The sequence below is a fragment of the Hirsutella rhossiliensis genome, assembly GCF_020360975.1.
Source record: "Hirsutella rhossiliensis strain HR02 chromosome Unknown scaffold00013, whole genome shotgun sequence".
NCBI lineage: Eukaryota > Fungi > Ascomycota > Sordariomycetes > Hypocreales > Ophiocordycipitaceae > Hirsutella > Hirsutella rhossiliensis.
In genome coordinates, this window is record NW_025408679.1 from 1,004,187 (window position 1) to 1,022,233 (window position 18,047).

General features: G+C 60.2%; 9 protein-coding genes across 9 annotated transcripts; 5 read left to right on the forward strand and 4 right to left on the reverse strand.

The window, feature by feature from the left end:
- Positions 1–112: 112 nt before the first annotated feature.
- Positions 113–2,299, reverse strand: HRG_09649 (fungal specific transcription factor domain-containing protein; the record flags this gene model as incomplete). Its single annotated transcript, XM_044868120.1, has 5 exons — positions 113–475; positions 525–891; positions 956–1,547; positions 1,605–2,209; positions 2,268–2,299. The coding sequence occupies 5 exons, from the start codon at positions 2,297–2,299 to the stop codon at positions 113–115; spliced, it is 1,959 nt and encodes a 652-aa protein (XP_044716701.1).
- A 1,253-nt stretch (positions 2,300–3,552) lies between these two features.
- Positions 3,553–4,435, forward strand: HRG_09650 (adenylate kinase domain-containing protein; the record flags this gene model as incomplete). The annotated part of the gene is made up of 2 exons (XM_044868121.1): positions 3,553–3,709; positions 3,762–4,435. The coding sequence occupies 2 exons, from the start codon at positions 3,553–3,555 to the stop codon at positions 4,433–4,435; spliced, it is 831 nt and encodes a 276-aa protein (XP_044716702.1).
- Positions 4,436–5,159: 724 nt separating this feature from the next.
- Positions 5,160–6,304, reverse strand: HRG_09651 (ER lumen protein retaining receptor domain-containing protein; the record flags this gene model as incomplete). Its single annotated transcript, XM_044868122.1, has 3 exons — positions 5,160–5,828; positions 5,884–6,237; positions 6,290–6,304. 3 exons carry the CDS (start codon positions 6,302–6,304, stop codon positions 5,160–5,162), a joined length of 1,038 nt encoding a protein of 345 aa, XP_044716703.1.
- Positions 6,305–6,665: 361 nt separating this feature from the next.
- HRG_09652 (uncharacterized protein) lies at positions 6,666–7,115 on the forward strand (the record flags this gene model as incomplete). The annotated part of the gene is made up of 4 exons (XM_044868123.1): positions 6,666–6,773; positions 6,825–6,934; positions 6,988–7,034; positions 7,099–7,115. 4 exons carry the CDS (start codon positions 6,666–6,668, stop codon positions 7,113–7,115), a joined length of 282 nt encoding a protein of 93 aa, XP_044716704.1.
- A 1,070-nt stretch (positions 7,116–8,185) lies between these two features.
- HRG_09653 (licD family domain-containing protein) lies at positions 8,186–9,258 on the forward strand (the record flags this gene model as incomplete). The annotated part of the gene is made up of 6 exons (XM_044868124.1): positions 8,186–8,318; positions 8,380–8,389; positions 8,446–8,614; positions 8,668–8,973; positions 9,034–9,161; positions 9,213–9,258. The coding sequence occupies 6 exons, from the start codon at positions 8,186–8,188 to the stop codon at positions 9,256–9,258; spliced, it is 792 nt and encodes a 263-aa protein (XP_044716705.1).
- Positions 9,259–9,852: 594 nt separating this feature from the next.
- Positions 9,853–12,028, forward strand: HRG_09654 (triadin; the record flags this gene model as incomplete). Its single annotated transcript, XM_044868125.1, has 6 exons — positions 9,853–9,862; positions 9,920–9,971; positions 10,030–10,979; positions 11,031–11,488; positions 11,551–11,721; positions 11,789–12,028. The coding sequence occupies 6 exons, from the start codon at positions 9,853–9,855 to the stop codon at positions 12,026–12,028; spliced, it is 1,881 nt and encodes a 626-aa protein (XP_044716706.1).
- Positions 12,029–12,114: 86 nt separating this feature from the next.
- Positions 12,115–12,834, reverse strand: HRG_09655 (CS domain-containing protein; the record flags this gene model as incomplete). The annotated part of the gene is made up of 3 exons (XM_044868126.1): positions 12,115–12,465; positions 12,552–12,754; positions 12,813–12,834. The coding sequence occupies 3 exons, from the start codon at positions 12,832–12,834 to the stop codon at positions 12,115–12,117; spliced, it is 576 nt and encodes a 191-aa protein (XP_044716707.1).
- A 433-nt stretch (positions 12,835–13,267) lies between these two features.
- On the forward strand, positions 13,268–14,248 carry HRG_09656 (CDK-activating kinase assembly factor MAT1 domain-containing protein; the record flags this gene model as incomplete). Its single annotated transcript, XM_044868127.1, has 1 exon — positions 13,268–14,248. One exon carries the CDS (start codon positions 13,268–13,270, stop codon positions 14,246–14,248), a length of 981 nt encoding a protein of 326 aa, XP_044716708.1.
- An 823-nt stretch (positions 14,249–15,071) lies between these two features.
- Positions 15,072–17,206, reverse strand: HRG_09657 (ANTH domain-containing protein; the record flags this gene model as incomplete). The annotated part of the gene is made up of 6 exons (XM_044868128.1): positions 15,072–15,803; positions 15,861–16,300; positions 16,363–16,474; positions 16,526–16,716; positions 16,776–17,013; positions 17,159–17,206. The coding sequence occupies 6 exons, from the start codon at positions 17,204–17,206 to the stop codon at positions 15,072–15,074; spliced, it is 1,761 nt and encodes a 586-aa protein (XP_044716709.1).
- Between the last annotated feature and the right edge of the window lie 841 nt (positions 17,207–18,047).

Genomic DNA, 18,047 nt, shown 5'->3' on the forward strand with positions numbered 1-18,047 from the left:
TTGCTTATATGCTTTTTGGAGCCTTGATCTGGTAATCTAGCGGGATGTATAGAACTTAGACAGTTGGGTATATATCATGCACTTGCCTCAGAAAGAACAGAACAGACGGACATTATTCCGTTGCCGGGGGTTCGATCTGCTCCACGGGTGGCCACCACTGAGACCAAGCGCCCTGTTCGTCGAGATTGCTGCTGACCTCGGCCAACAGCTGGCTGAGAAGACTGTTTGTGTCGACGAGGCACTCTTGGGTGCTGGTCGACCCCGTCGTCTCTCCCATCCCTTCCTGAGAACAAGAGACGGCCGCACTCTCTACTCCGTCCAGCTCTCGGTGATGGTCGTCAGACCTGTCCACGACTCGGAATTCGTGGAGTGATCGATGGAGCGTGTCGAAGTCGTCTCGCGTCCTGCCCCGATATCGTGCCTTGTCCTTGGTGGCGCGCTCGTACAAGAGAGAGGCTTGGCGTATGGTTTTGGTCTGCCTTCCATGTTAGCAACGAGTAAAGACAAACCTGGGGGGGCAATACCCAGCCATCGGCTATCCTCCATACGTGGCGAAACTCTTGCAGGTAGTCCAGACACATTGTCAAGTACGTCTCTGCGTCCGGGCTGCGATTGAAGTTCATACGTGGATACCGAAAGACGTAGAGGTTGATGTATGCAGCAGAGAAGGCACAAAAACCAGCATAGGGCGTCATGAGATGAACTCCGCATTCGGACGCCTCGTGAAGTATCCTGGCTATGTGTTTTGCTGCGCCAAACAGCTGCCGCGCGCTTTCTTCCCACCAGCCTGGAGGGGCGGGAGCCTCGAGCCTCGAGCGGTCAGTCGGCCCTGCAGGCTCCGAATTCGGAGCCGGCAGGAAGGGAAAGTATTCACGGTGAAGCATCAGCGTGCTTCATGTACAGTAGCAGTCAGTCACCAGTGCTCAGGACGAGTGCAGATTGGTGACGGACAGACCTGGCATAGTATAGCAGGTTAAGGTAGACAAACGTCTCGCCGTATCCCAGCGTCATATGTATGGCAACCGAGCTGCTCGGATAATGCAGCTTGCGATGCTGCCCAGCTCTCCACGCCTCCAGTTGACTTATGGACAGTGACCAGGGGGACGTGGGAACCCAGGGGCAGTTGTGCGGAGCGCACATGCCGGGGGCACGGCGGCCGTCGTTGAAGATGAAGGTCATGACCTGGGTCCAGATGTCAAAACCGCCCACGAGAATCTCAAAGCTCTGCGTGAAATCCAACGCCTCGGACGTCTGGCCGGCGAGGCAATGGCCCGCGCCCACGGTCTGGGGCAGTGCGTCGGGCCCAAAGGCAAAATCGACGACGCCGAGCGGGCGTGCAATCTTGAGCTTGTGCATCTCCGACATGGGCAGCATGGGCGGGTTGTAAGTTCCCGAATTGACCATGCAGTCCATGATAAAGCAAGCCCAGTAGGTCCTCGTCTCGATGGCGAGCGAGACGGCGTCGTGGCGGTGGTCGGAAGTGGAGTCGAGGCGATAAGGGGCCACGCGCAGACTATGAAGGGCTTGCATGATGCGGATGGCAATTCCTAAGGACGCGGTTCAGACATGCAAGGTGCAGCCGGGGGGGGGGGATGGGCACTCACCGCAGTAAATCCAAGCCTTGTGGAAGTCGCGAGATCCCCACTCGTGAAGGGTAATGACGAGGAGCGTCTGAACGACCTGGATCTTTGGTGGCTGAAGAATGAAGGCCGACAGCATGTCCTTGGCATAGCAGGCGTAATGCTCTCGAGGCAGGAGAGGGTGCGCCCAGGAAGCCGTCAGCTGGGCCTTGGTGACGGCTAGGATGGCGCCGAGCAATGCCTTGGTCTCGGGGGACTGAGCGGAGCGAAAATCATCAAGGAAGGTGGACAGATGCAGAATGGCGAGCTCGGGAAAACTGTTGATGAAGACGCTCAAGGTCTTGAGAATGACGCCGCTGGACAGGTTGGCCAAATGGGCATCGACGCGGGCCTTGTCAAAGGCGAGCGGCGACTCTTGGGCCAGGGGCTGCTGCTGGGCTTCATCTCGAGGCTGTCGCGGGCCATCGGCCGACTTTTGCGGCGGGCGGCGGGACAGTGTCCTTCTGCTGCGGATGAAGCCATCGCCACGGCTTGTCTTAGGTCTGGTGAGCAGACAGCCGGCAATGGCGGATTTTTGGCATCTCTGGCAGGGCGGCGAGCCGGAATGAGCACACTTGACTTTGGACCGTCTGCAGCGAGCTCGTCAACGTCGTTTCGCTGCATATAGATAGTATTGCGAATACGCACCGGCAGGCATCGCACGATAGGCTCGAGCGCATGGCTCGTCGGGACTCGGCTCTGTTGGCCTGTCTGGTGGCTCGGGAATGCCGGATCACGCATGGGCAGAATCTGGGCAGCCAAAGACGGATGATGGCTGACTAAGACTTGATGAAAGTAACGCCACGTCGAAACTCTACAAACTCTGGGTCCCTCCTTCTGGAATCCTCTGCCCGGCCAAAGTACTTTCCGAGAGGTAAAGTTTGGTCGGCGGCTAATGTGTTCTGCCGCGACTCCTTCGCACACGACACTCTGGAAATAAGGGAATAATCGGCAATACGGTGACCATGGGCCCGGCGCACAATTTCAGGAACGACCGCCCCGCTGGCGGATGTTCTGGGCCTTGAAGCAGCAGCTGGGTGTTGGCCTCCTAGCACAAGCTTGGGTAATTCCGTAGTGCCCGTGTGAAACTCTAGATCCGGGCTCCACGTTGAGCGATGCCAAGACTGGCAGATAAAGCACTGTCAGAGGTTGTAAAAGGGCATGCCTGGATGGTGTTGATTTAAAATCAAGCGTCGACTGTCCCTTTGCTGGCACTGTTGCGAGGCCGAGGAAAATGGGGGAGGGCGGGGGACGCGTCACGATGATGCGAGCTGGGCTTTTATTCTATCCGTAAAGTAGATGACCAACGATGGCTGAAGTTTTCCCCGTCCCTTTTCGAGTTGTGGCTGTTCATGGTGCGGCGCTGATGAGCGCAAGAATGCGTCATTCGAGATGACCAATTGAATGCCCATCAGCCCAGACCAGGGCTCCTCAGTATCGGCCTAGCACACCCCACCCCGGACCCCTATAACGTCGAGCGTCATCGGCGCCCCTTGCCAATCACAGGCCGCTGCCCTACAGGCTAAAATCCCCAGAACGGGGTCCTCGGCTGCTCGAACGCTGCATTCCCCACTCTTTCCAGCACCCCCGCTCAACAAGTTTCCGTCTCATCGCATGCAGCTCTCAACCCTGTCGTCGCACCAGCCAACCGCGCCTCGGGCCATCCTCACCTTCCTCACCAGCTTCACCATCTCCACCCTCTCTTCCGTATTGTTTTCTGCCATACATACCTCCTTTTAGTACTTTACCTCATATCCTTTGCTTCTTTTCCTTCGTTTTCGTTTGGGCGGCTTTTTCTCGTTTTACCCGAGGGCGTCCGTCGTAACAAGACTGCTTCCTTGCTCGCCGCGCGTCCTTCCCCGTGCTCGGCGCACAGCGGCATCGTCGCCGCCGTCTCAAGAACCCTTTTACCCCTTGGTCCCCTGGGACAGACATGCAACTCAAACGAGCCGCGCGCGTCATTCTTGTTGGCGCGCCGGGCGTCGGAAAGGGCACCCAGAGCGAGCGCCTGCTCAAGCGCTTCCCCCAGCTCCAGTCCGTCAGCACCGGCGACCTCTTGCGCAGCAATGTCAAGAACCGGACGCCTCTGGGTACTGCTCACCCCCATGCGCGATTGAAACCAGTCACTGACATCCCCCAAAGGCATCATGGCCGAGAACAAGATCAAGACGGGCGGCCTCGTCGCCGACGACCTTATGCTGCGCCTCATCTCCAGCGAACTCCGCAGCCGCGGCTGGCTCCGAGCCCAAGGCCCCCCGGACCTCATGACTCTCTCCTCCGAGGCGACGACGGCCTCCGAGAGTCCCTCCTCCTTCTCCGTCATGGACACCGGCCGCCTCCAGCCCCAGCAGCCGTGGATCTCGGCCGAACCCCCTCCGCCCTCGCCGCCCCAAGCCTCCGACGACCCCTCGGCCTCGTTCATCCTCGACGGCTATCCGCGCAACGCCGCCCAGGCCACGACGCTTGACGCCATCGTCCCCATCAACCTGGCCGTTTCCATCAAGACGCCCTTTTCCGTCATCCTCGACCGCATTGCCGGCCGCTGGGTCCACGAGCCCTCGGGCCGCGTCTACAACACCTCCTTCAACGCGCCCCGCGTCCCCGGTCGCGACGACGTCACCGGCGACCCCCTCGTTCAGCGGCCCGACGACTCGGAGCACATCTACCGCGCCCGCTTCCGCAACTTCATGCAGGCCAGCGAGCCCCTCCTCGAGCACTACGCCAAAAAGGGCGTTCTGCTTGAGGTCGAAGGCCTCAGCAGCGACGAAATCAGCCCCAAGCTCTACGACGAGTTCGCCAGGCGCTTCGTTGGCTGACGTACGCATGACGACGACGTGGCACGCTTCACTCGCTGATTGCCTTTTGCCTCGCTCTATTCCTTCTGTCGGACTCGCCATCGTGTGTTTGTGCGCGCCCGTCTATTTTTCATCTGCGCTGGAATTTGCCTGCGGCATAGAGTGCCGCCCGACGCCGCTTTCGTCTCGGCATGAGGCCAGCTTCGGACCACCGCCGCCGGAAAAAGGAGGAGACCCTCGGTATGGGGATGCAAGTCTCGGCTCCTCGCAGGGAAATCATTCGTCGGTTAATCACTTGTACATAGCACACACATATACACCTACAGACACCTTGGCCGACCGCACAAATGTACACCACGTGTTGACCCTCGGCGCTGTTTGCGACACCCTCGCGGACGAACCCGCACACTAAGCTGCATCTCGGAGAGATTCGGAACCCACATCACGTATCAGCTTACCTGCCGACCGGGGTACATACGCTGCCACGTTTTCTCGGCCCAGGTAGCATTAAGCGTTGCGGTCTGGTTGCCGCCCTTTACCATTGAACCATAGACTGCCCACATCCACGTAGCCCGGCTCGTATCAGTCCCGTCTTCCCAAAAAATGCTTCGCTGTCGCGCTCTTCCTCCCCTCCTTGGTCTCGCTCTCACGCTTGTCAACCCGTGGCATGCAGGCCGGGGGTGGCGCCGTGTCTTGTGCTACTTGCCAACAGAGTCACTCTCCCTCGATTCCCTTTTGCCCTCCACTATTCGCGCCACTCGTTCCCGTTCCCAAGTCCCCGCGGCACGCCTCGGCCGTTGTTCTGCGACGACGGCGAAGAGGCTTCAGCGACGGGGAAGTCGTCGTCATCCAGCGCCTTGGCCAGTTCGTCTGGATCCTGCATCTTGGCGTCCGGGTCGACTCCCTCGTCCAGATCCTCGGCGTCCGCACGGTTCCTCCTTTCTGCATCGAGCACTCCCTCATCAGCGCTGACTGAAATGCCGCGGGCCCCCCACTTGGGCCGGCCTTCGCGTCTGCCGTCACCGCCCTGACCACCCAGCGCGGGGGCACCCTCTTCATCGTCGGCAACGTCGACGTTCTTGCCAAAGATGCGGCGCAGGAGCCATCCCCGACGCATGTCGTCGGCATCGACAATGCCGCCGCCACGGAGCTTCACCCTCTGGCGCGTGTAGTATACCCATGCAAAGTCGATATAGAGAGCCGTCTGGATGATACCGAAGATGACGGACACGGTGTCGGGCTTGCGGTTGTCAAACTCGCGGACGAACCAGTTGATGCAGTACAGGGCCCGGTAGGAGCCTAGCGCCAGCAGGTAGAAAGAATCGATGACGGTGGGGACGGTTGTTTGCCGGAGGAGAAGCAGCTGAGGGAGGACGCAGACGGACTCGAGGATCTCGGAAAATACCCACATCCACTGTTGCAGGGTCAGCATGGCGGATTGTCGCTGGGGCCCGAATGATAAAACTTACCGATCGAAAGCTCCAGACCTTCTCGAAAATCATCATCATAAAGGGCGAAAGCAGGAGTGAGGCTCCGAGGACGGCGGCACCCATCTTCCAGGACAGCTCTCGTTCGCGGGAGCGGGGATAAAGCCACTGCATGACTCCGAGTATGTAGAAGGAGGAGGTGATGTAGAATATCTTAAAGAGCAGGTTCCAGACCGAATGTTCCCTAAAGATGTCGAGATAGCGGGAACAGAAGACGAGGGCGTAGAGGGCCTGAGTGATGAAGGACACGCCCTCGGCGCTGTGGTTGCGGTGGATGGCCAAGATGAGGATGCATTTGGAGAGGGCGTGGGACAGATCGCCCGTGATGCGGAAGATCTATAAAGTGCTCGTCAGCGTCATTTGCCGCCGGCCGTGGCAGGCAACCTACGTTCCATGCCGTCATGGTGGGAGCTGGAGCGGTGGCTGCTCGCAATCGTCGTCGTTGTCCCAAAGGGGGGGGTCAAGAGGTGAATGTCAACGACGGTTCCATTAACAACGGAGACTGCTGACGATGTCGGCCTCTCAAAGCTGATGCAGCGACAAGAAGGAAGCGCTTGGACGGGGTGTGGAGGATTGTTAGGCCAGCGAGCAGTGGGAGAAGCAAGCTTGCGCAAGCCGGAGGGCGTTGGGGGTGGATTCGCTGTGGAGACGGCAGGGCTAGCGGATGCAGCCAAGATTGTGACGCTGCGGATTGCCGGCCCGGGGCGGAGCGGAAGAGCTGTTTCTCCGCCCAGCTCCCCCCGCCAAATGCCGAGAGCCAAACGATGGCGAGGACACACATGCCGACGGACGGGACCAGCGCAAAGCAGCGCAACACAACGCAGCACGACCAAAGAGGCGCTCGAATCCGCGCCGACATCGACTCCATCATGGTATGTCTCGCGGCCGCCTTGCCGTGCGTGCTAACCGTATATTCTCTCCAGTCGGCCCTCTTCAACCTCCATTCGCTCGTGCTTGTCCTCCTCCTCCTCACCTGCACTTCAGCATACATTCACCAGATATTCCCGAGAATACTCGACTCCAACAAGGATGGGTGCGTGTATCCGCTACGCGAAACGAGGTACGCCCTTCTAACGTGGCAGCCAGACCTTTAGGCATCCTCTGGAAGTTTGCGAGGATAGGCGAGCGGATGAGTCCGTACATAAGTCTAGCTTGCGTCCTCATGGCGGTAAGGGCCCTCTTCTTGTCTCCTTGCAGTCCTGGTCAGCCTCTGAACAAGTCGCCATTCGCCAGACGTCGATGGTTGTGAGCTTTTGAACGACGAGGAGCTGTCATCAACAACCAGTCCAGGTGCGCCGAGCGCATCCATAACGAGACCCTTGCACCTACACCCGCGTCCTCGATCAGCCGGGCCTCGGAGAGTTGGGAGCTACTCGCGACGCATCTCGCGACGCATCTCGAGTCTTTTTTCAATAGCCGCGCTGTACACTAGCCTTCATAGGGACGGCCCAGACCATAGCCTAGAAGTCGATGAATCAACATCAAGCTGAACCTTGCTGGCCGCGGCTGCTGTCTGTAGTTGGCAATACAGCACTTTGTTGTCGATCCAGAGAGGAAGCGCTCGTGTCTGTGCTTACAGTAGGGGCCGACGGGAGAACCCTCGGCCAAGTATCTGCATGGATGATGGTCGAAAGGAATAGGGAGGACAGGCATGACGAGGGATGGACGACATGATGGCGGTAAGGTACATAAATTGCGGCGTTGCCGATGCAGTGGAAGGCGCCTGTGAAGCTCGCTCGATTGCACAGTTCAGCCGCTGTTTCTTATTGAAGGTGGACTTCGCAAAGTTGCCCACAGAGTGGCCCTCTTGTTGCCGCTCTGCCGCTTCATTGCGCGTTGCACTAACCCAAGGTAGGTAGTCCGGTTTCATCCCGCCTGTGCAACCCCCCTGGGGCTGCTAGGGCTGTCATGGCGCCTGGGAGCCTGGGGCTGGACTGCTGTACTGTAGTGCACTGGAAGCCTGCCCGTCCAGGCAAGGTACAGTACGCAGCACAGGGAGCCCGTCCATTCCCGAAAGGCCCAAGTCCCTGAACCGGCATCTCGGCCTCTACCTAGATCGTTGCTGCAGATCAACGATATTCAGTCGAGGGAGGCATGCCGATTTTCCGACTGACTAAATTCGCATGAAAGCTGAAACGCGACGCATCGCAACAGCCTGTCGATGAACTTTCAAACCCCTTGGCGCGCTGCACGAGCCCATTCTTGACTCCGATAAAAGCGGCGCCGCTCGTCCGACTCCTGTCCTCCGTCAGCTCTATCTCGAGCAGGTCAAACGAAAGCGGGAATGAAGAGCCGACTTTGCGCAACGCTGCTGTTGCTGCTCGCGACAGCCTCACCTGCCGCGGCTGGCCACCGACTCTCGAGGAGAGATCCAGTGCCCATCGACGAGAACCAGTATCCAGAGCCCAAGTATTTCAGTAAGTCTCCCAAAGCCCTGTCTGATGGCTATTGCGTACTGACTGCTTCTCCCCTCCCCAGAGGAAGCCAAGTATGTGCCACGACCCATCCCGTTGCTGGGTGCGCCCCCAAGCTTACGCCGTAAAGCGCCCACGCGCATTACGATGCTCGGTTCCTGGTTGAGCCCCTCGAGGAGGAGCCTCATCGCGACGTCATCCGGACTCTGATCCAGACGTATCTTGACACCTGCCGGGGTCTCGGTCTTCAGACATGGCTGATGCATGGGAGCCTGCTTGGCTGGTGGTGGGGAAAGAAGGCAAGTCTGGGCTTCGCATCTCGCCTTGGCCCTTGCTGACGCCTCTCGCGCAGGTCATGCCTTGGGACTTGGATGCCGACGTGCAAGTCACCGAGGCCGACATGTATTACCTCGCCGCATACCACAACATGACCGTCTACTACTACCAGTACGGTCGGATGGAGAGGGGTCGTTATTTTCTGCTCGATGTGAATCCCCACTTCAAGCATCGCGAGACGGACGACACGCTCAACCTCATCGATGCCCGCTGGATCGACATGGCCACGGGCCTGTTCATCGACATCACGGCCGCGAGGTACCATCTGGACCACCCGGCCGGGCAAGGGATGCTCTACGACAAGAATGGGCACGAGTATCGAGTGAGTGACGGACCGCGTGCGTTACTCTTCCAACACAACGACTGACTCGAGTATTGTTAGGACACGTACGTGTTTCCGCTGAGAAACACCACCTTTGAAGGCGTGCCCGTCATGATCCCATTCAAGTACCAAGAGATGCTCGAGTCCGAGTACGGCAAGGAGGCGCTGACAAACGAAAAGTTCATGGGGTAGGTCTTGAGCGATTCTTGATTTTCTCATCGAGGTTTAACATTGTCTAGGCACGTCTTCAAGCAGGGGAATATGCAATGGGTCCTCGGACCATAGGGTGCGCAAGGGGCACGTCTGTTACACGCAGGCCGCCTCGATGTTTGCTCGTATATGCTTCCCCGGGGACATGACAGAGACCGAGAAGCTGGGCGGACGGATGAATGACCTTTTGGGCGTATGAACGGACATGGAGACTAAAGATACCCGTAGATGCAGCGGTACGTACGGAGACTGTAAACGTAGATGCATTGGGGAAGGCGAAGCATTGCTTAGGAAGGCCAGGGTGCCGATCAAGAGATGGATTGTCAATCACAATAACCCGTAAACCACCATGATGACTCCTAGAGCCAAGATGAATAGTCGAGCAAACCTGCACTACCTAGAACTAAGGTGCGAGTTGAAATTATTTGTACTTTGTACTTGTACACCTCGGTCTGTCTCGTTGAGCCGACGGCAGCTTGCTTCTCCACTGCCCCGCGACGTCACCGCCCAACTTTGCCGCAACGCGTCTCCCAAACCACGCGTCGCATCAGCCGCCGCCTCCGCCTCGCCCCGTTACGAGCCTACACCGCGCTCGCGAGCCTGTAAGAGCTCAGGCGTGGCTCTATCGAACTGTTTCGTCCATGAAGAGACCATCTCCCGTCTTTAAGCATGGCCGCTGGTGCGTTGTCGCATCCCCCACGCGCCGGCAATTCATCAAAGCTGACGCGGTCAACAGCTGGGCGGGAACGTCGCGCAGAGCGGCTGAATGAGCGCCTCCGAGGCGCGCAGTACGTTGAGAGCTTCAATCCTGCTCTTGCTATTGTGTTTGGAATGCTGACCGCGTAGGCGCACTAATGTTGGAGACGACTCGTTCAACCTCAACATCGACGGCCTGGATCAGCCGCCGGCCAAGCCCTCGAGCTCTCCGAGCCGCACGCCGAACGTCTCTGCTAGGAAACGGAAACGCAACGATGAGCAGAAGCACGAGGCCTCACAAGATAGGCGAGCTACACGATCAGCGACTAAAGCGCCCCCGGACTCGGCCGGCGCATCCAAAGAATCATCAGGGCCTCCGACCGCAAGGAGCCGACAGTCGGACAGAACAAATGGCTCATCGAGCCGAGCAACAAGAAGCTCAAGCAGGCCTGGCCTAGTCCCCGCCACCCAGACGGACCTTGGCGCAGACGAGTTGGAGGCGGTGGCGCCCCTGCCTGCAAGCATGCAATCTCCAGAGCGCTCACGCCTGTCCGGCGCCATGATTGAGGAGGTCGAGGAAAGCCCGGCGCACGCCCCCGGGAGCGGACGGAGGCGGAACCTGCAGCTGAGCGCAAGTGCAAGCTCTACCGCGAGGCGACTACAGTATGCCGTGAGCACGGACGATGCGGCCCCCCCGTCGTCGTCTCCCCTGGTGCGAAAGGCCAGAATGAGCGACGCGGCGGCTTCCATGCGATCGCGGGGATCTGCTGGCGCTGTGTCTCGGCGGCCCATGAGCGGAGAAGAGGATGAGCTGCTGTCGGACGACAGGCCGAGGGACGCGACAGTCGAAGAAGAGCTGCCAGACCCTCTGCCTATCGACGAAGACGAGCCCGAGACGCAGGGACAGCCAGAAGAGGCAGAGGCTTCGGCGGAAGAAGCGGAGGAGATTGACGCGACCGAAGCCGCCAAAGCGCTGGGAAGAAAGCGGCCACGACGGAGCATACGCACCAGCTCACCGGAGCTTGGATCAGGGGCCGTGGGGGCAGAACAGGGGGAGCCAGAGCCGGAGCCGGAATCGGAGCCGAAGACGAGGCAAAAGCGTGTGCGACCCCGTACCACGAGCTCTGTCGCGCAAAGCCAGCCGACTGCAGACTCCAAGTCGAGATCCAAGCAAAAGCTCAAGCCCAGGCCCAAGCCCAAGCCGCACAAAGACCCGTCGCCGGAAAAGAAGCAGCGCAAGCGAAACCCGGCACCCAGCAAGACGGTAGCAACGAAGCGTCGAGAGAGCGGCGGCAATGACGATGACGACGACGACGCCATCGAAATCACCGTCCAACGGTTCGTCAACAACAAGAAGCAAGCGGGAGGAGACGGTGACGACGACGGTCTAGACCCCCTACAGTCCGAGATTCCGTTTGCCAACCGCATCGGTGAGAGCGTCGTCGACGTGCTTGCGCAGGTGTGCGACGAGGTCATGGCCGCCACGCTGGCGCAGTTTCGGCAGCTCGCCGACGAGGCGGACAGCGCCGCCAAGAAGAAGGAGTGCCGCGTCAAGATGCGGGCGATTGAGGCGTACAGGGAGGAGCTGGGTTCGAGGCTGCTCCAGCACGTACGTGGGAACAACCCCCCCGCGCCGCTTGCGAACTAGTGAGGGCTGATATGATGGAGCAGGCGATACATCTGAATCACTGGCACTCGCTGCGCAAGCAGGTCCAGCACGCGCAAAAGGAGAAGCTGGCGCTGCGGGGAGAGATTCTGCGCCTCAAGGGGGAGAGGGAGCAGGTGGCGCTGCGAATGGACGCGGTGCGCACCAAGCACGAGGCCGACAGCAAGGAGTCGACGGTAAGTAGGACAAGGCACCCCTCGGAAGACTGGCTTCGGAACGGGCTCTGACATGATGGCTGTCTAGCGTCGCATCAACACATCGACCCTCATGCACGACATTGACGTCGCCGTCGAGCAGGGCCGGGAGGCACCCGAGCTGTCCCGCGACGCGCAGAAGCAGGTCGACCTGGGCAACCTCGAGCTGATGCTGGCCCGGGTGGCGGACGAGGCCAGCTCCGGGAGCTCGACGGGCGGGATGCTGCGCCAAGTTACAGAGTTTAACGCCTTCCTGGAGCGAGCCGCGTTGGCCCTCGAATCAAGATGACCCTCACTTAGCTGACTTTTATTGAAACGAAGACTCCGACCCAGGACGCCACCATTCATCCGCACACATTTACAGAGAGCGAGTGCTCAGCTGACCTTTGCCTTGCTAAAGTCCATTTCCGGGTGCTGCTCCTGGAACTTTTTGAGAATATCCATCTTCTTCTGCTCGTCCGAGGTGGGCTGGCCGGCCTCCTTCTGGCGCTGGTCGTACATCATCTTCTCGACCATGCCCCTGGTCTCGCCGTCGAGGTCGGAAAGTTTGGACGACTCGGGCTGGATCTTGGAAACGTCGATGCTGGGGGCGCTGGTGACAACGTGGGCCCACCACTCCATCTTGTTGATCTTGTCCAGGTGAATCTCGACCGTCTTGGTGCCGTCGGTGTTGGTGGAGAGGGTCCATGTGGATTCGTCGACGTGGATGGTGTGGGGGAGGTCGCCCTGGGAGGGGAGATGTTAGGATTTCGTCGGTACGTTGGACACGGGATACGGCAGGGACAAGGCTTGGAAGAGAGGGGCAGGGTCACCTTGATGACCGGGTCCTGGCCCTTGACGCCCGCCGCGATGCTCTGCTTCTTGAGGTCGACGACGAGATCGCGCGACTTGAGGTTTCCGGGGACGGTAAAGGAGAGGTCGAGGTCGCCGATGGTCTGACTCCATTTGTAGGGCAGCGCGGCCTGCTCCCCGGCCTCCTTGGCGCGGGCGGCAGCCTCTTCGGCGGGCGTCGGCTCTGGGAAGCGGTCAGAAGAGATGACGGGAGAAGCGCAGATGTGGATTGTTGAGCGTACCTTTGACGTTGCTGTCGGCCATGCTGAGAGCTTCTGGGTGGGATGAGGTTGGAAGCGGCGTTCAAGAGAGCGTTGAAGATGGAAGCCGATGGAGGGGCAGCTTTTCGTGGGGATCCAGACTCGGGAGTGCCTGATGACAAAGCAGGCGCAAGGTGAGCGAGCTCTCGCCGAGCAAAACGTCACCTTGCCTCGTCCACTCTCTCCACATCGCTCACGCTCAAGATCTCTCCTCGTCTCTCCACCCCCTTCTCTCCTCGCTCAATCGCCCCTTGTACCTCTGTTCCATTGAGTGGCCGGACCGCGCCATGTCCCGGCCGGGCGGCACCGTCTCGGTGCGCCATGCAACCTCGTCCTCCCTGGCCGAGGCCAACAGCAGCAGCAACCCGCCGCCGCCGTCGAGCGACCAGGACGAGACGTGCCCCGTGTGCAAGACGACGCGCTACTTCAACCGCGACATGGAGTTCCGCATCAACCCGGAGTGCTACCACCGCATGTGCAAGACGTGCGTCGAGCGCATCTTCAAGGACGGGCCCAACCAGTGCCCCTACGCCGGCTGCCACAAGACGCTGCGCCTACGCGGCTTCAAGGCCGCCTTTTTCGGCGACCTCGGCGTCGAGCGCGAGGTGGACATTCGGCGCCGCGTCGCGCACGTCTTCAACAAGGTCGAGGATGACTTTGAGACGCTCGACGACTACAACGACTACCTCTACATGGTCGAGTGCCTGACCGACGACCTCGTCAACGGGCCCGCCGAGGCGCGCGCAAAGGCAGAGGCCCAGCTGGCCGAGTGGGAGGCCCGCCACAAGGCCGAAATTGAGCGCAACCGCAAGCTCGCCCGCGAGTCGGACGAGTCGCGCCAGAAGCGCCTCGCCGCCGAGCAGGACGCCGCCCGCTCCCGCCGCCTGCAGGATCTCCAGGACGAGGCCGACGAAAAGGCCAGCGCCGCCCGCTTCCGCGAGGAGATGCTCAACTCGCTGCAAAACGCAGACGTCGGCCGCGCCGGCGAGGCCCTCGACCGCGTCCTCCTCAAGAAGCGCGGCCAGCAGAAGCGCGACGCCGCCCTCCACGCCGGAGCCGGCCCCGGCGGCCTGTCCATCCGCGGCCTGCGCGACAAGACCAAGCCCATTGTCGACGACGGGCCCTACGACCCCTTTGGCGGGCTCGACCTCGCTCCGCGCCGCGTCGACCTGGGGCCCGACTGCCTGCGCGACTACCACAGCGAGTGGATCGACGCCATCCGCTCCAAGGATGAGTACCTGGTCGGTGGCTACGGCGCCGACGAGTACATCTCGCGCGCCCTCTTCGAAGCCTTTTCCGGCCTCGGCGTCTTTGTCGCCGACGACAAGTCCGACCGCGCCGTGCCCACCGTCATCGCCAGGGAGGCCGGCGCGCCAGGGCAGACGGCCGGCAAGATGGACACGGAGGACGTGTTTTAACCACGTGTCGTCTTTACCCTTTGAGGGTTGGCGGCATTGCTTGAATGGCGTTGATTTCGATTTGGGGGGCTTCGTCTCAGCTGCGCTTTTCGGTCTCTGCAGAGGTACGCATTGTATCGGCGTTTGGCGTCTCATCTTCTACTGCGTCTTGGGTGTAGGGTCTCACAGCATGGGACGAACCGAGGACGCGCAGCAGCTGCCAGACTACCACACCTAAAAATATAGAACCGGAAAGGATAAAAAGGGGGGAAGCAAATCATGGCGGACGAAGATTTGAAACCGACGGATAAAGGGTGGAGCGCCGTTGGAGAGGATTCACGACTTTGATGATACCAACTGTACACTACGCGAGCACAATACAACACTCACACTGGTTATGACCATGCACAAGGCAGCGGCTAGTCATGACTGGTATGGTCTGCCATCAAAGTTCTCTAGTCAAAAGAAAATGCGTTGGGACGACATGCGAGGCAGCACTCCCTGCAGAGATGGCCGCGTCCAAACCGACCTCGCCGCGCTCCCTCGTTGGCCTCATGTTGCCTCGGCAGACATGCCGCGGTGGTTCTTCCTCCGGGTGCAATCTTGAATTCCCCAAACAACGCCTCGCTGAGTTGATGTAATACGTATCGGGCCTGCAAAGAAATCCTCTTCTCGAAGGGGCAAAGCACAAAGGGGGACAACAAGCACGGAATCCGGAAAAGCCGAGCCGGCAAGCTGGGAAGAATATGATGAGTGAGTTGACGAGAAAAACGAAAAACGCAGAGGTTACGCATCCCCACCAGCGCCTATGCAGCCGTGGCAGGGGTGAGAGGCGTTGACGGCATCACTGCTGCCAGGGTGTTTGCTGCGCCGGCCGCGGGAAAACGGGCACCGTCGACAGCTGGTCGATGCCGCCGCCGATGGGGGCCTGGTTGTGCTGCCAACCCATGCCGGTGGCGTGGTTGACAAAGGCACCGTGGCGGAAGGGGTTCGTCGTCCCTGTCGGCTGCGGCAAAAGCCCCGCCTGCATCTGGCCCTGCTGCTGCTGCTGCTGCTCCAGGGATTGCGGGCTGCTCCGGGCAAAGGGATTGGTGCCCGTGGCCATGGGCTGGAGCGGCGCCACGGCGGCCGGGGGCTGCGACTGGAAGGGAGAGGAACCCGGGGGAGGGGAGCGGGCAAAGGGGTTCGTGGACTGGCGGTTCAAGGCCGGTGTGCCGCTCGCCGCCGAAAAGCGAGGCGTGCTGCTCTGCATGCCCGTCTGCTGCGCCATCAGCATCGACTGCCGGAAGGGATTCGTCGTCTGGCCAGTCTGCATCGGCTGCAGTCCAACCTGCTGCTGGCCGGGAAGCCCCTGGTTTTGGAAGCTGGCCGTCGAGTTCTGCGGGATGGGTCCCAGCGCGCCCGGCTGGAAGCCTTGCTGGGGCATGGGCGTGAAGCCGCCGAAGCCGGCCCCCGTGAAGTTGGGCTGAAGCTGCTGCGGCTGCGACGTCATGTTCTGTTGCTGGAAGGGATCGTTGGACACGAAGCCGGTGGGTTGCGGGGCGAATCCGTTTGGCGGAAAGGACATGGCGGGCTGCTGCGGCTGAAACGGCGCTGAGTTAATCTGGACAGCGGGGGCCTGCTGCGGGTTCACCTGCATCGTGGTCTGATTCTCTTCTATGGAGTCGAAGAAGTCGATGAGGTCCGGGTCTGGCCCCTTGTTAGCCTGAGGCTTCGAGTCACCGGAGACGACAAAGGCGTTGTTGGCGGCCGGCGATGAGGGCTTGGGAAACGCTAGGCCAGTTGCCTTGGCCGTCTTGCCCGAAGCGGTCCTGATGCCCTTCTTCTTGGCATCCTGCTCAGCGAGGTACTGCCTCCGGTTGACCTCGAAGTCGGAGTCCTTCAGGTATTCTTCCAGCTGGCGGCCCAAGTTGACGGGAGCGTGCTTCAGCTTGGGCACCTCGACGCGCGTATGGTGCTCGTGGAGGCGTGCAACGCTGAGATACTGCACGACTGCGTCTGTCTGCCTCGTAAACGTGCGGTAAATGTCCATAGCTCTTTCCGCATCGGGCTTGGACATTTCGAAGAAGTGGCCTAGAAGAGTCAGGGTAAGTGTGTTGAAAGGGAGCCGACATTGCCCGGACGCAAGGACACACCTAGAATATTGATGAGTCCCTGGTTCACCATTTGGAACAGGGCAAGGAGGTCCAAGACGAGCAGGCGGAAGACGGCAATGGTGATTTCGTTTTCGGGCTCTGACTCGAGAACCTGCAAGAAAATCAGTCGGCGTGGCAACGGAGGAGCATGGCGTCGACATACATCGCACTTGACGAGGGCCGAGATCTGGTGCTGGACCGTCTCGGTCTCGCGCAGCAGGCCCTTGTCGACCGACAGCCTCTCGAGCCTGGATTCGGGGGCGCGCACCCAGTCGGTTCTCGTGTCGCGGTAGGCGCGCGCGCGCTCGGCGAGGTAGTTGGCGTAGTGACGTATGTTTCTGCCCTGAGTTTGCGCTGTCGCCGTCATGATGCGTCAGCTAGAAGGGACGATGGACCGGGGAGAAGCAACCAACCGTCTGAAATGTGACCCAGAGACAACATGTTGCGATGCTTTGCGAGAAAGACGAGCGTCACGTCCGGAGAGCCCTCTCGGATCATGAGATGGACGGTGATGAGGCTCTTGAGGGCGACGGTCCATGTCGAGTCGCGCAGGCGGTGCTGCAGGGCGCGGAAGACCTCGCCGATGCCCGCCTCACCGGAATGGGTGGCGACGAGGATGTGCTCGATGTATTTCGTCTTTGGGGGCGCATTCTGCGGAGAGAGAGCGAGGTTAGCCGGCAGGCTGCGCGAGGCGGAGAGCGAGAGGCGAGACAGGGCAAGGGAATCGGGCGGTGGTGAGTGACGCAAGTGATGGGCAGAGGGCGGAAAGGCGACGTTGCGAGACGAGAGGCCGCACCTTGATCTTGGTTGCGCCCTTGACGGACTTTTCGAAAGAGCTCGACATGGTGACGAGGGCGGCCGCAGAGGGAGGGAAGAACAGACGTGGGAGGAGGATAAAAAGGATACTGGGCGGCGGCAGCTCTGCCGGGCGGAGACGATGGGCAGACCAAGCAGTCTTTTGGTGAAGATGCCGTTCGTCAGCCGTGATGGTGGTTGGGAGTTGGCTGGGCATGGATTCCCTAGGTGGGCCGGCTTGGTACGAGTGCGCTAACGCTGAGGCGTGGCCGACGCCTGGGTCAATGGCGGCGGGGGCAGCGGGAGACTGTTTGGACCACAGGTATCCATCCGTACTGCGCACTCGGCGCTCTACAGCAGCAAAGGCCCTGTACCGCAGCAGGTGTTCGTCATCCCTCTCCGCACTTGTCTCTCCGGCGCCGTCTTGAGTCACTGCGTCCTTTGCTCCATCATTGGCTTCTTCATCGGACGTAACAAAAGGGCATTATCCAGCAAGGCACCCAAGATGCCAAGGCAGTCCTCCCCCACCCACTGACGCCATGGCCTCCGTAGCTTGCGAACAGCCCTGATGCTTGGCATGGACACCGCGTGTCTCTCTTCTGGCGGAGGGTTGCTGCGTCTACGGCTGAGCCTCCCTCGCTCGACTCAGAATGGCCTCCCCTCCGATGGCCACCGTCGGGTATGAAGGTGCCTCGAGGAGCACCGGTGGAAGTGCTCACTGATGGGCACCCGTTTACGACGATTCAAGAGCTACGTCATTGTTGTTTATGCAAGCTGGGGCGCGTTTCTACCAGGACCTTAATTAATTAGTCGTGCGCCTTAGAATGCACAGTACATGAGCAGGCATTAAATGAACAAAAGGCGAGGACATGACCACCCGCAGACCCCTT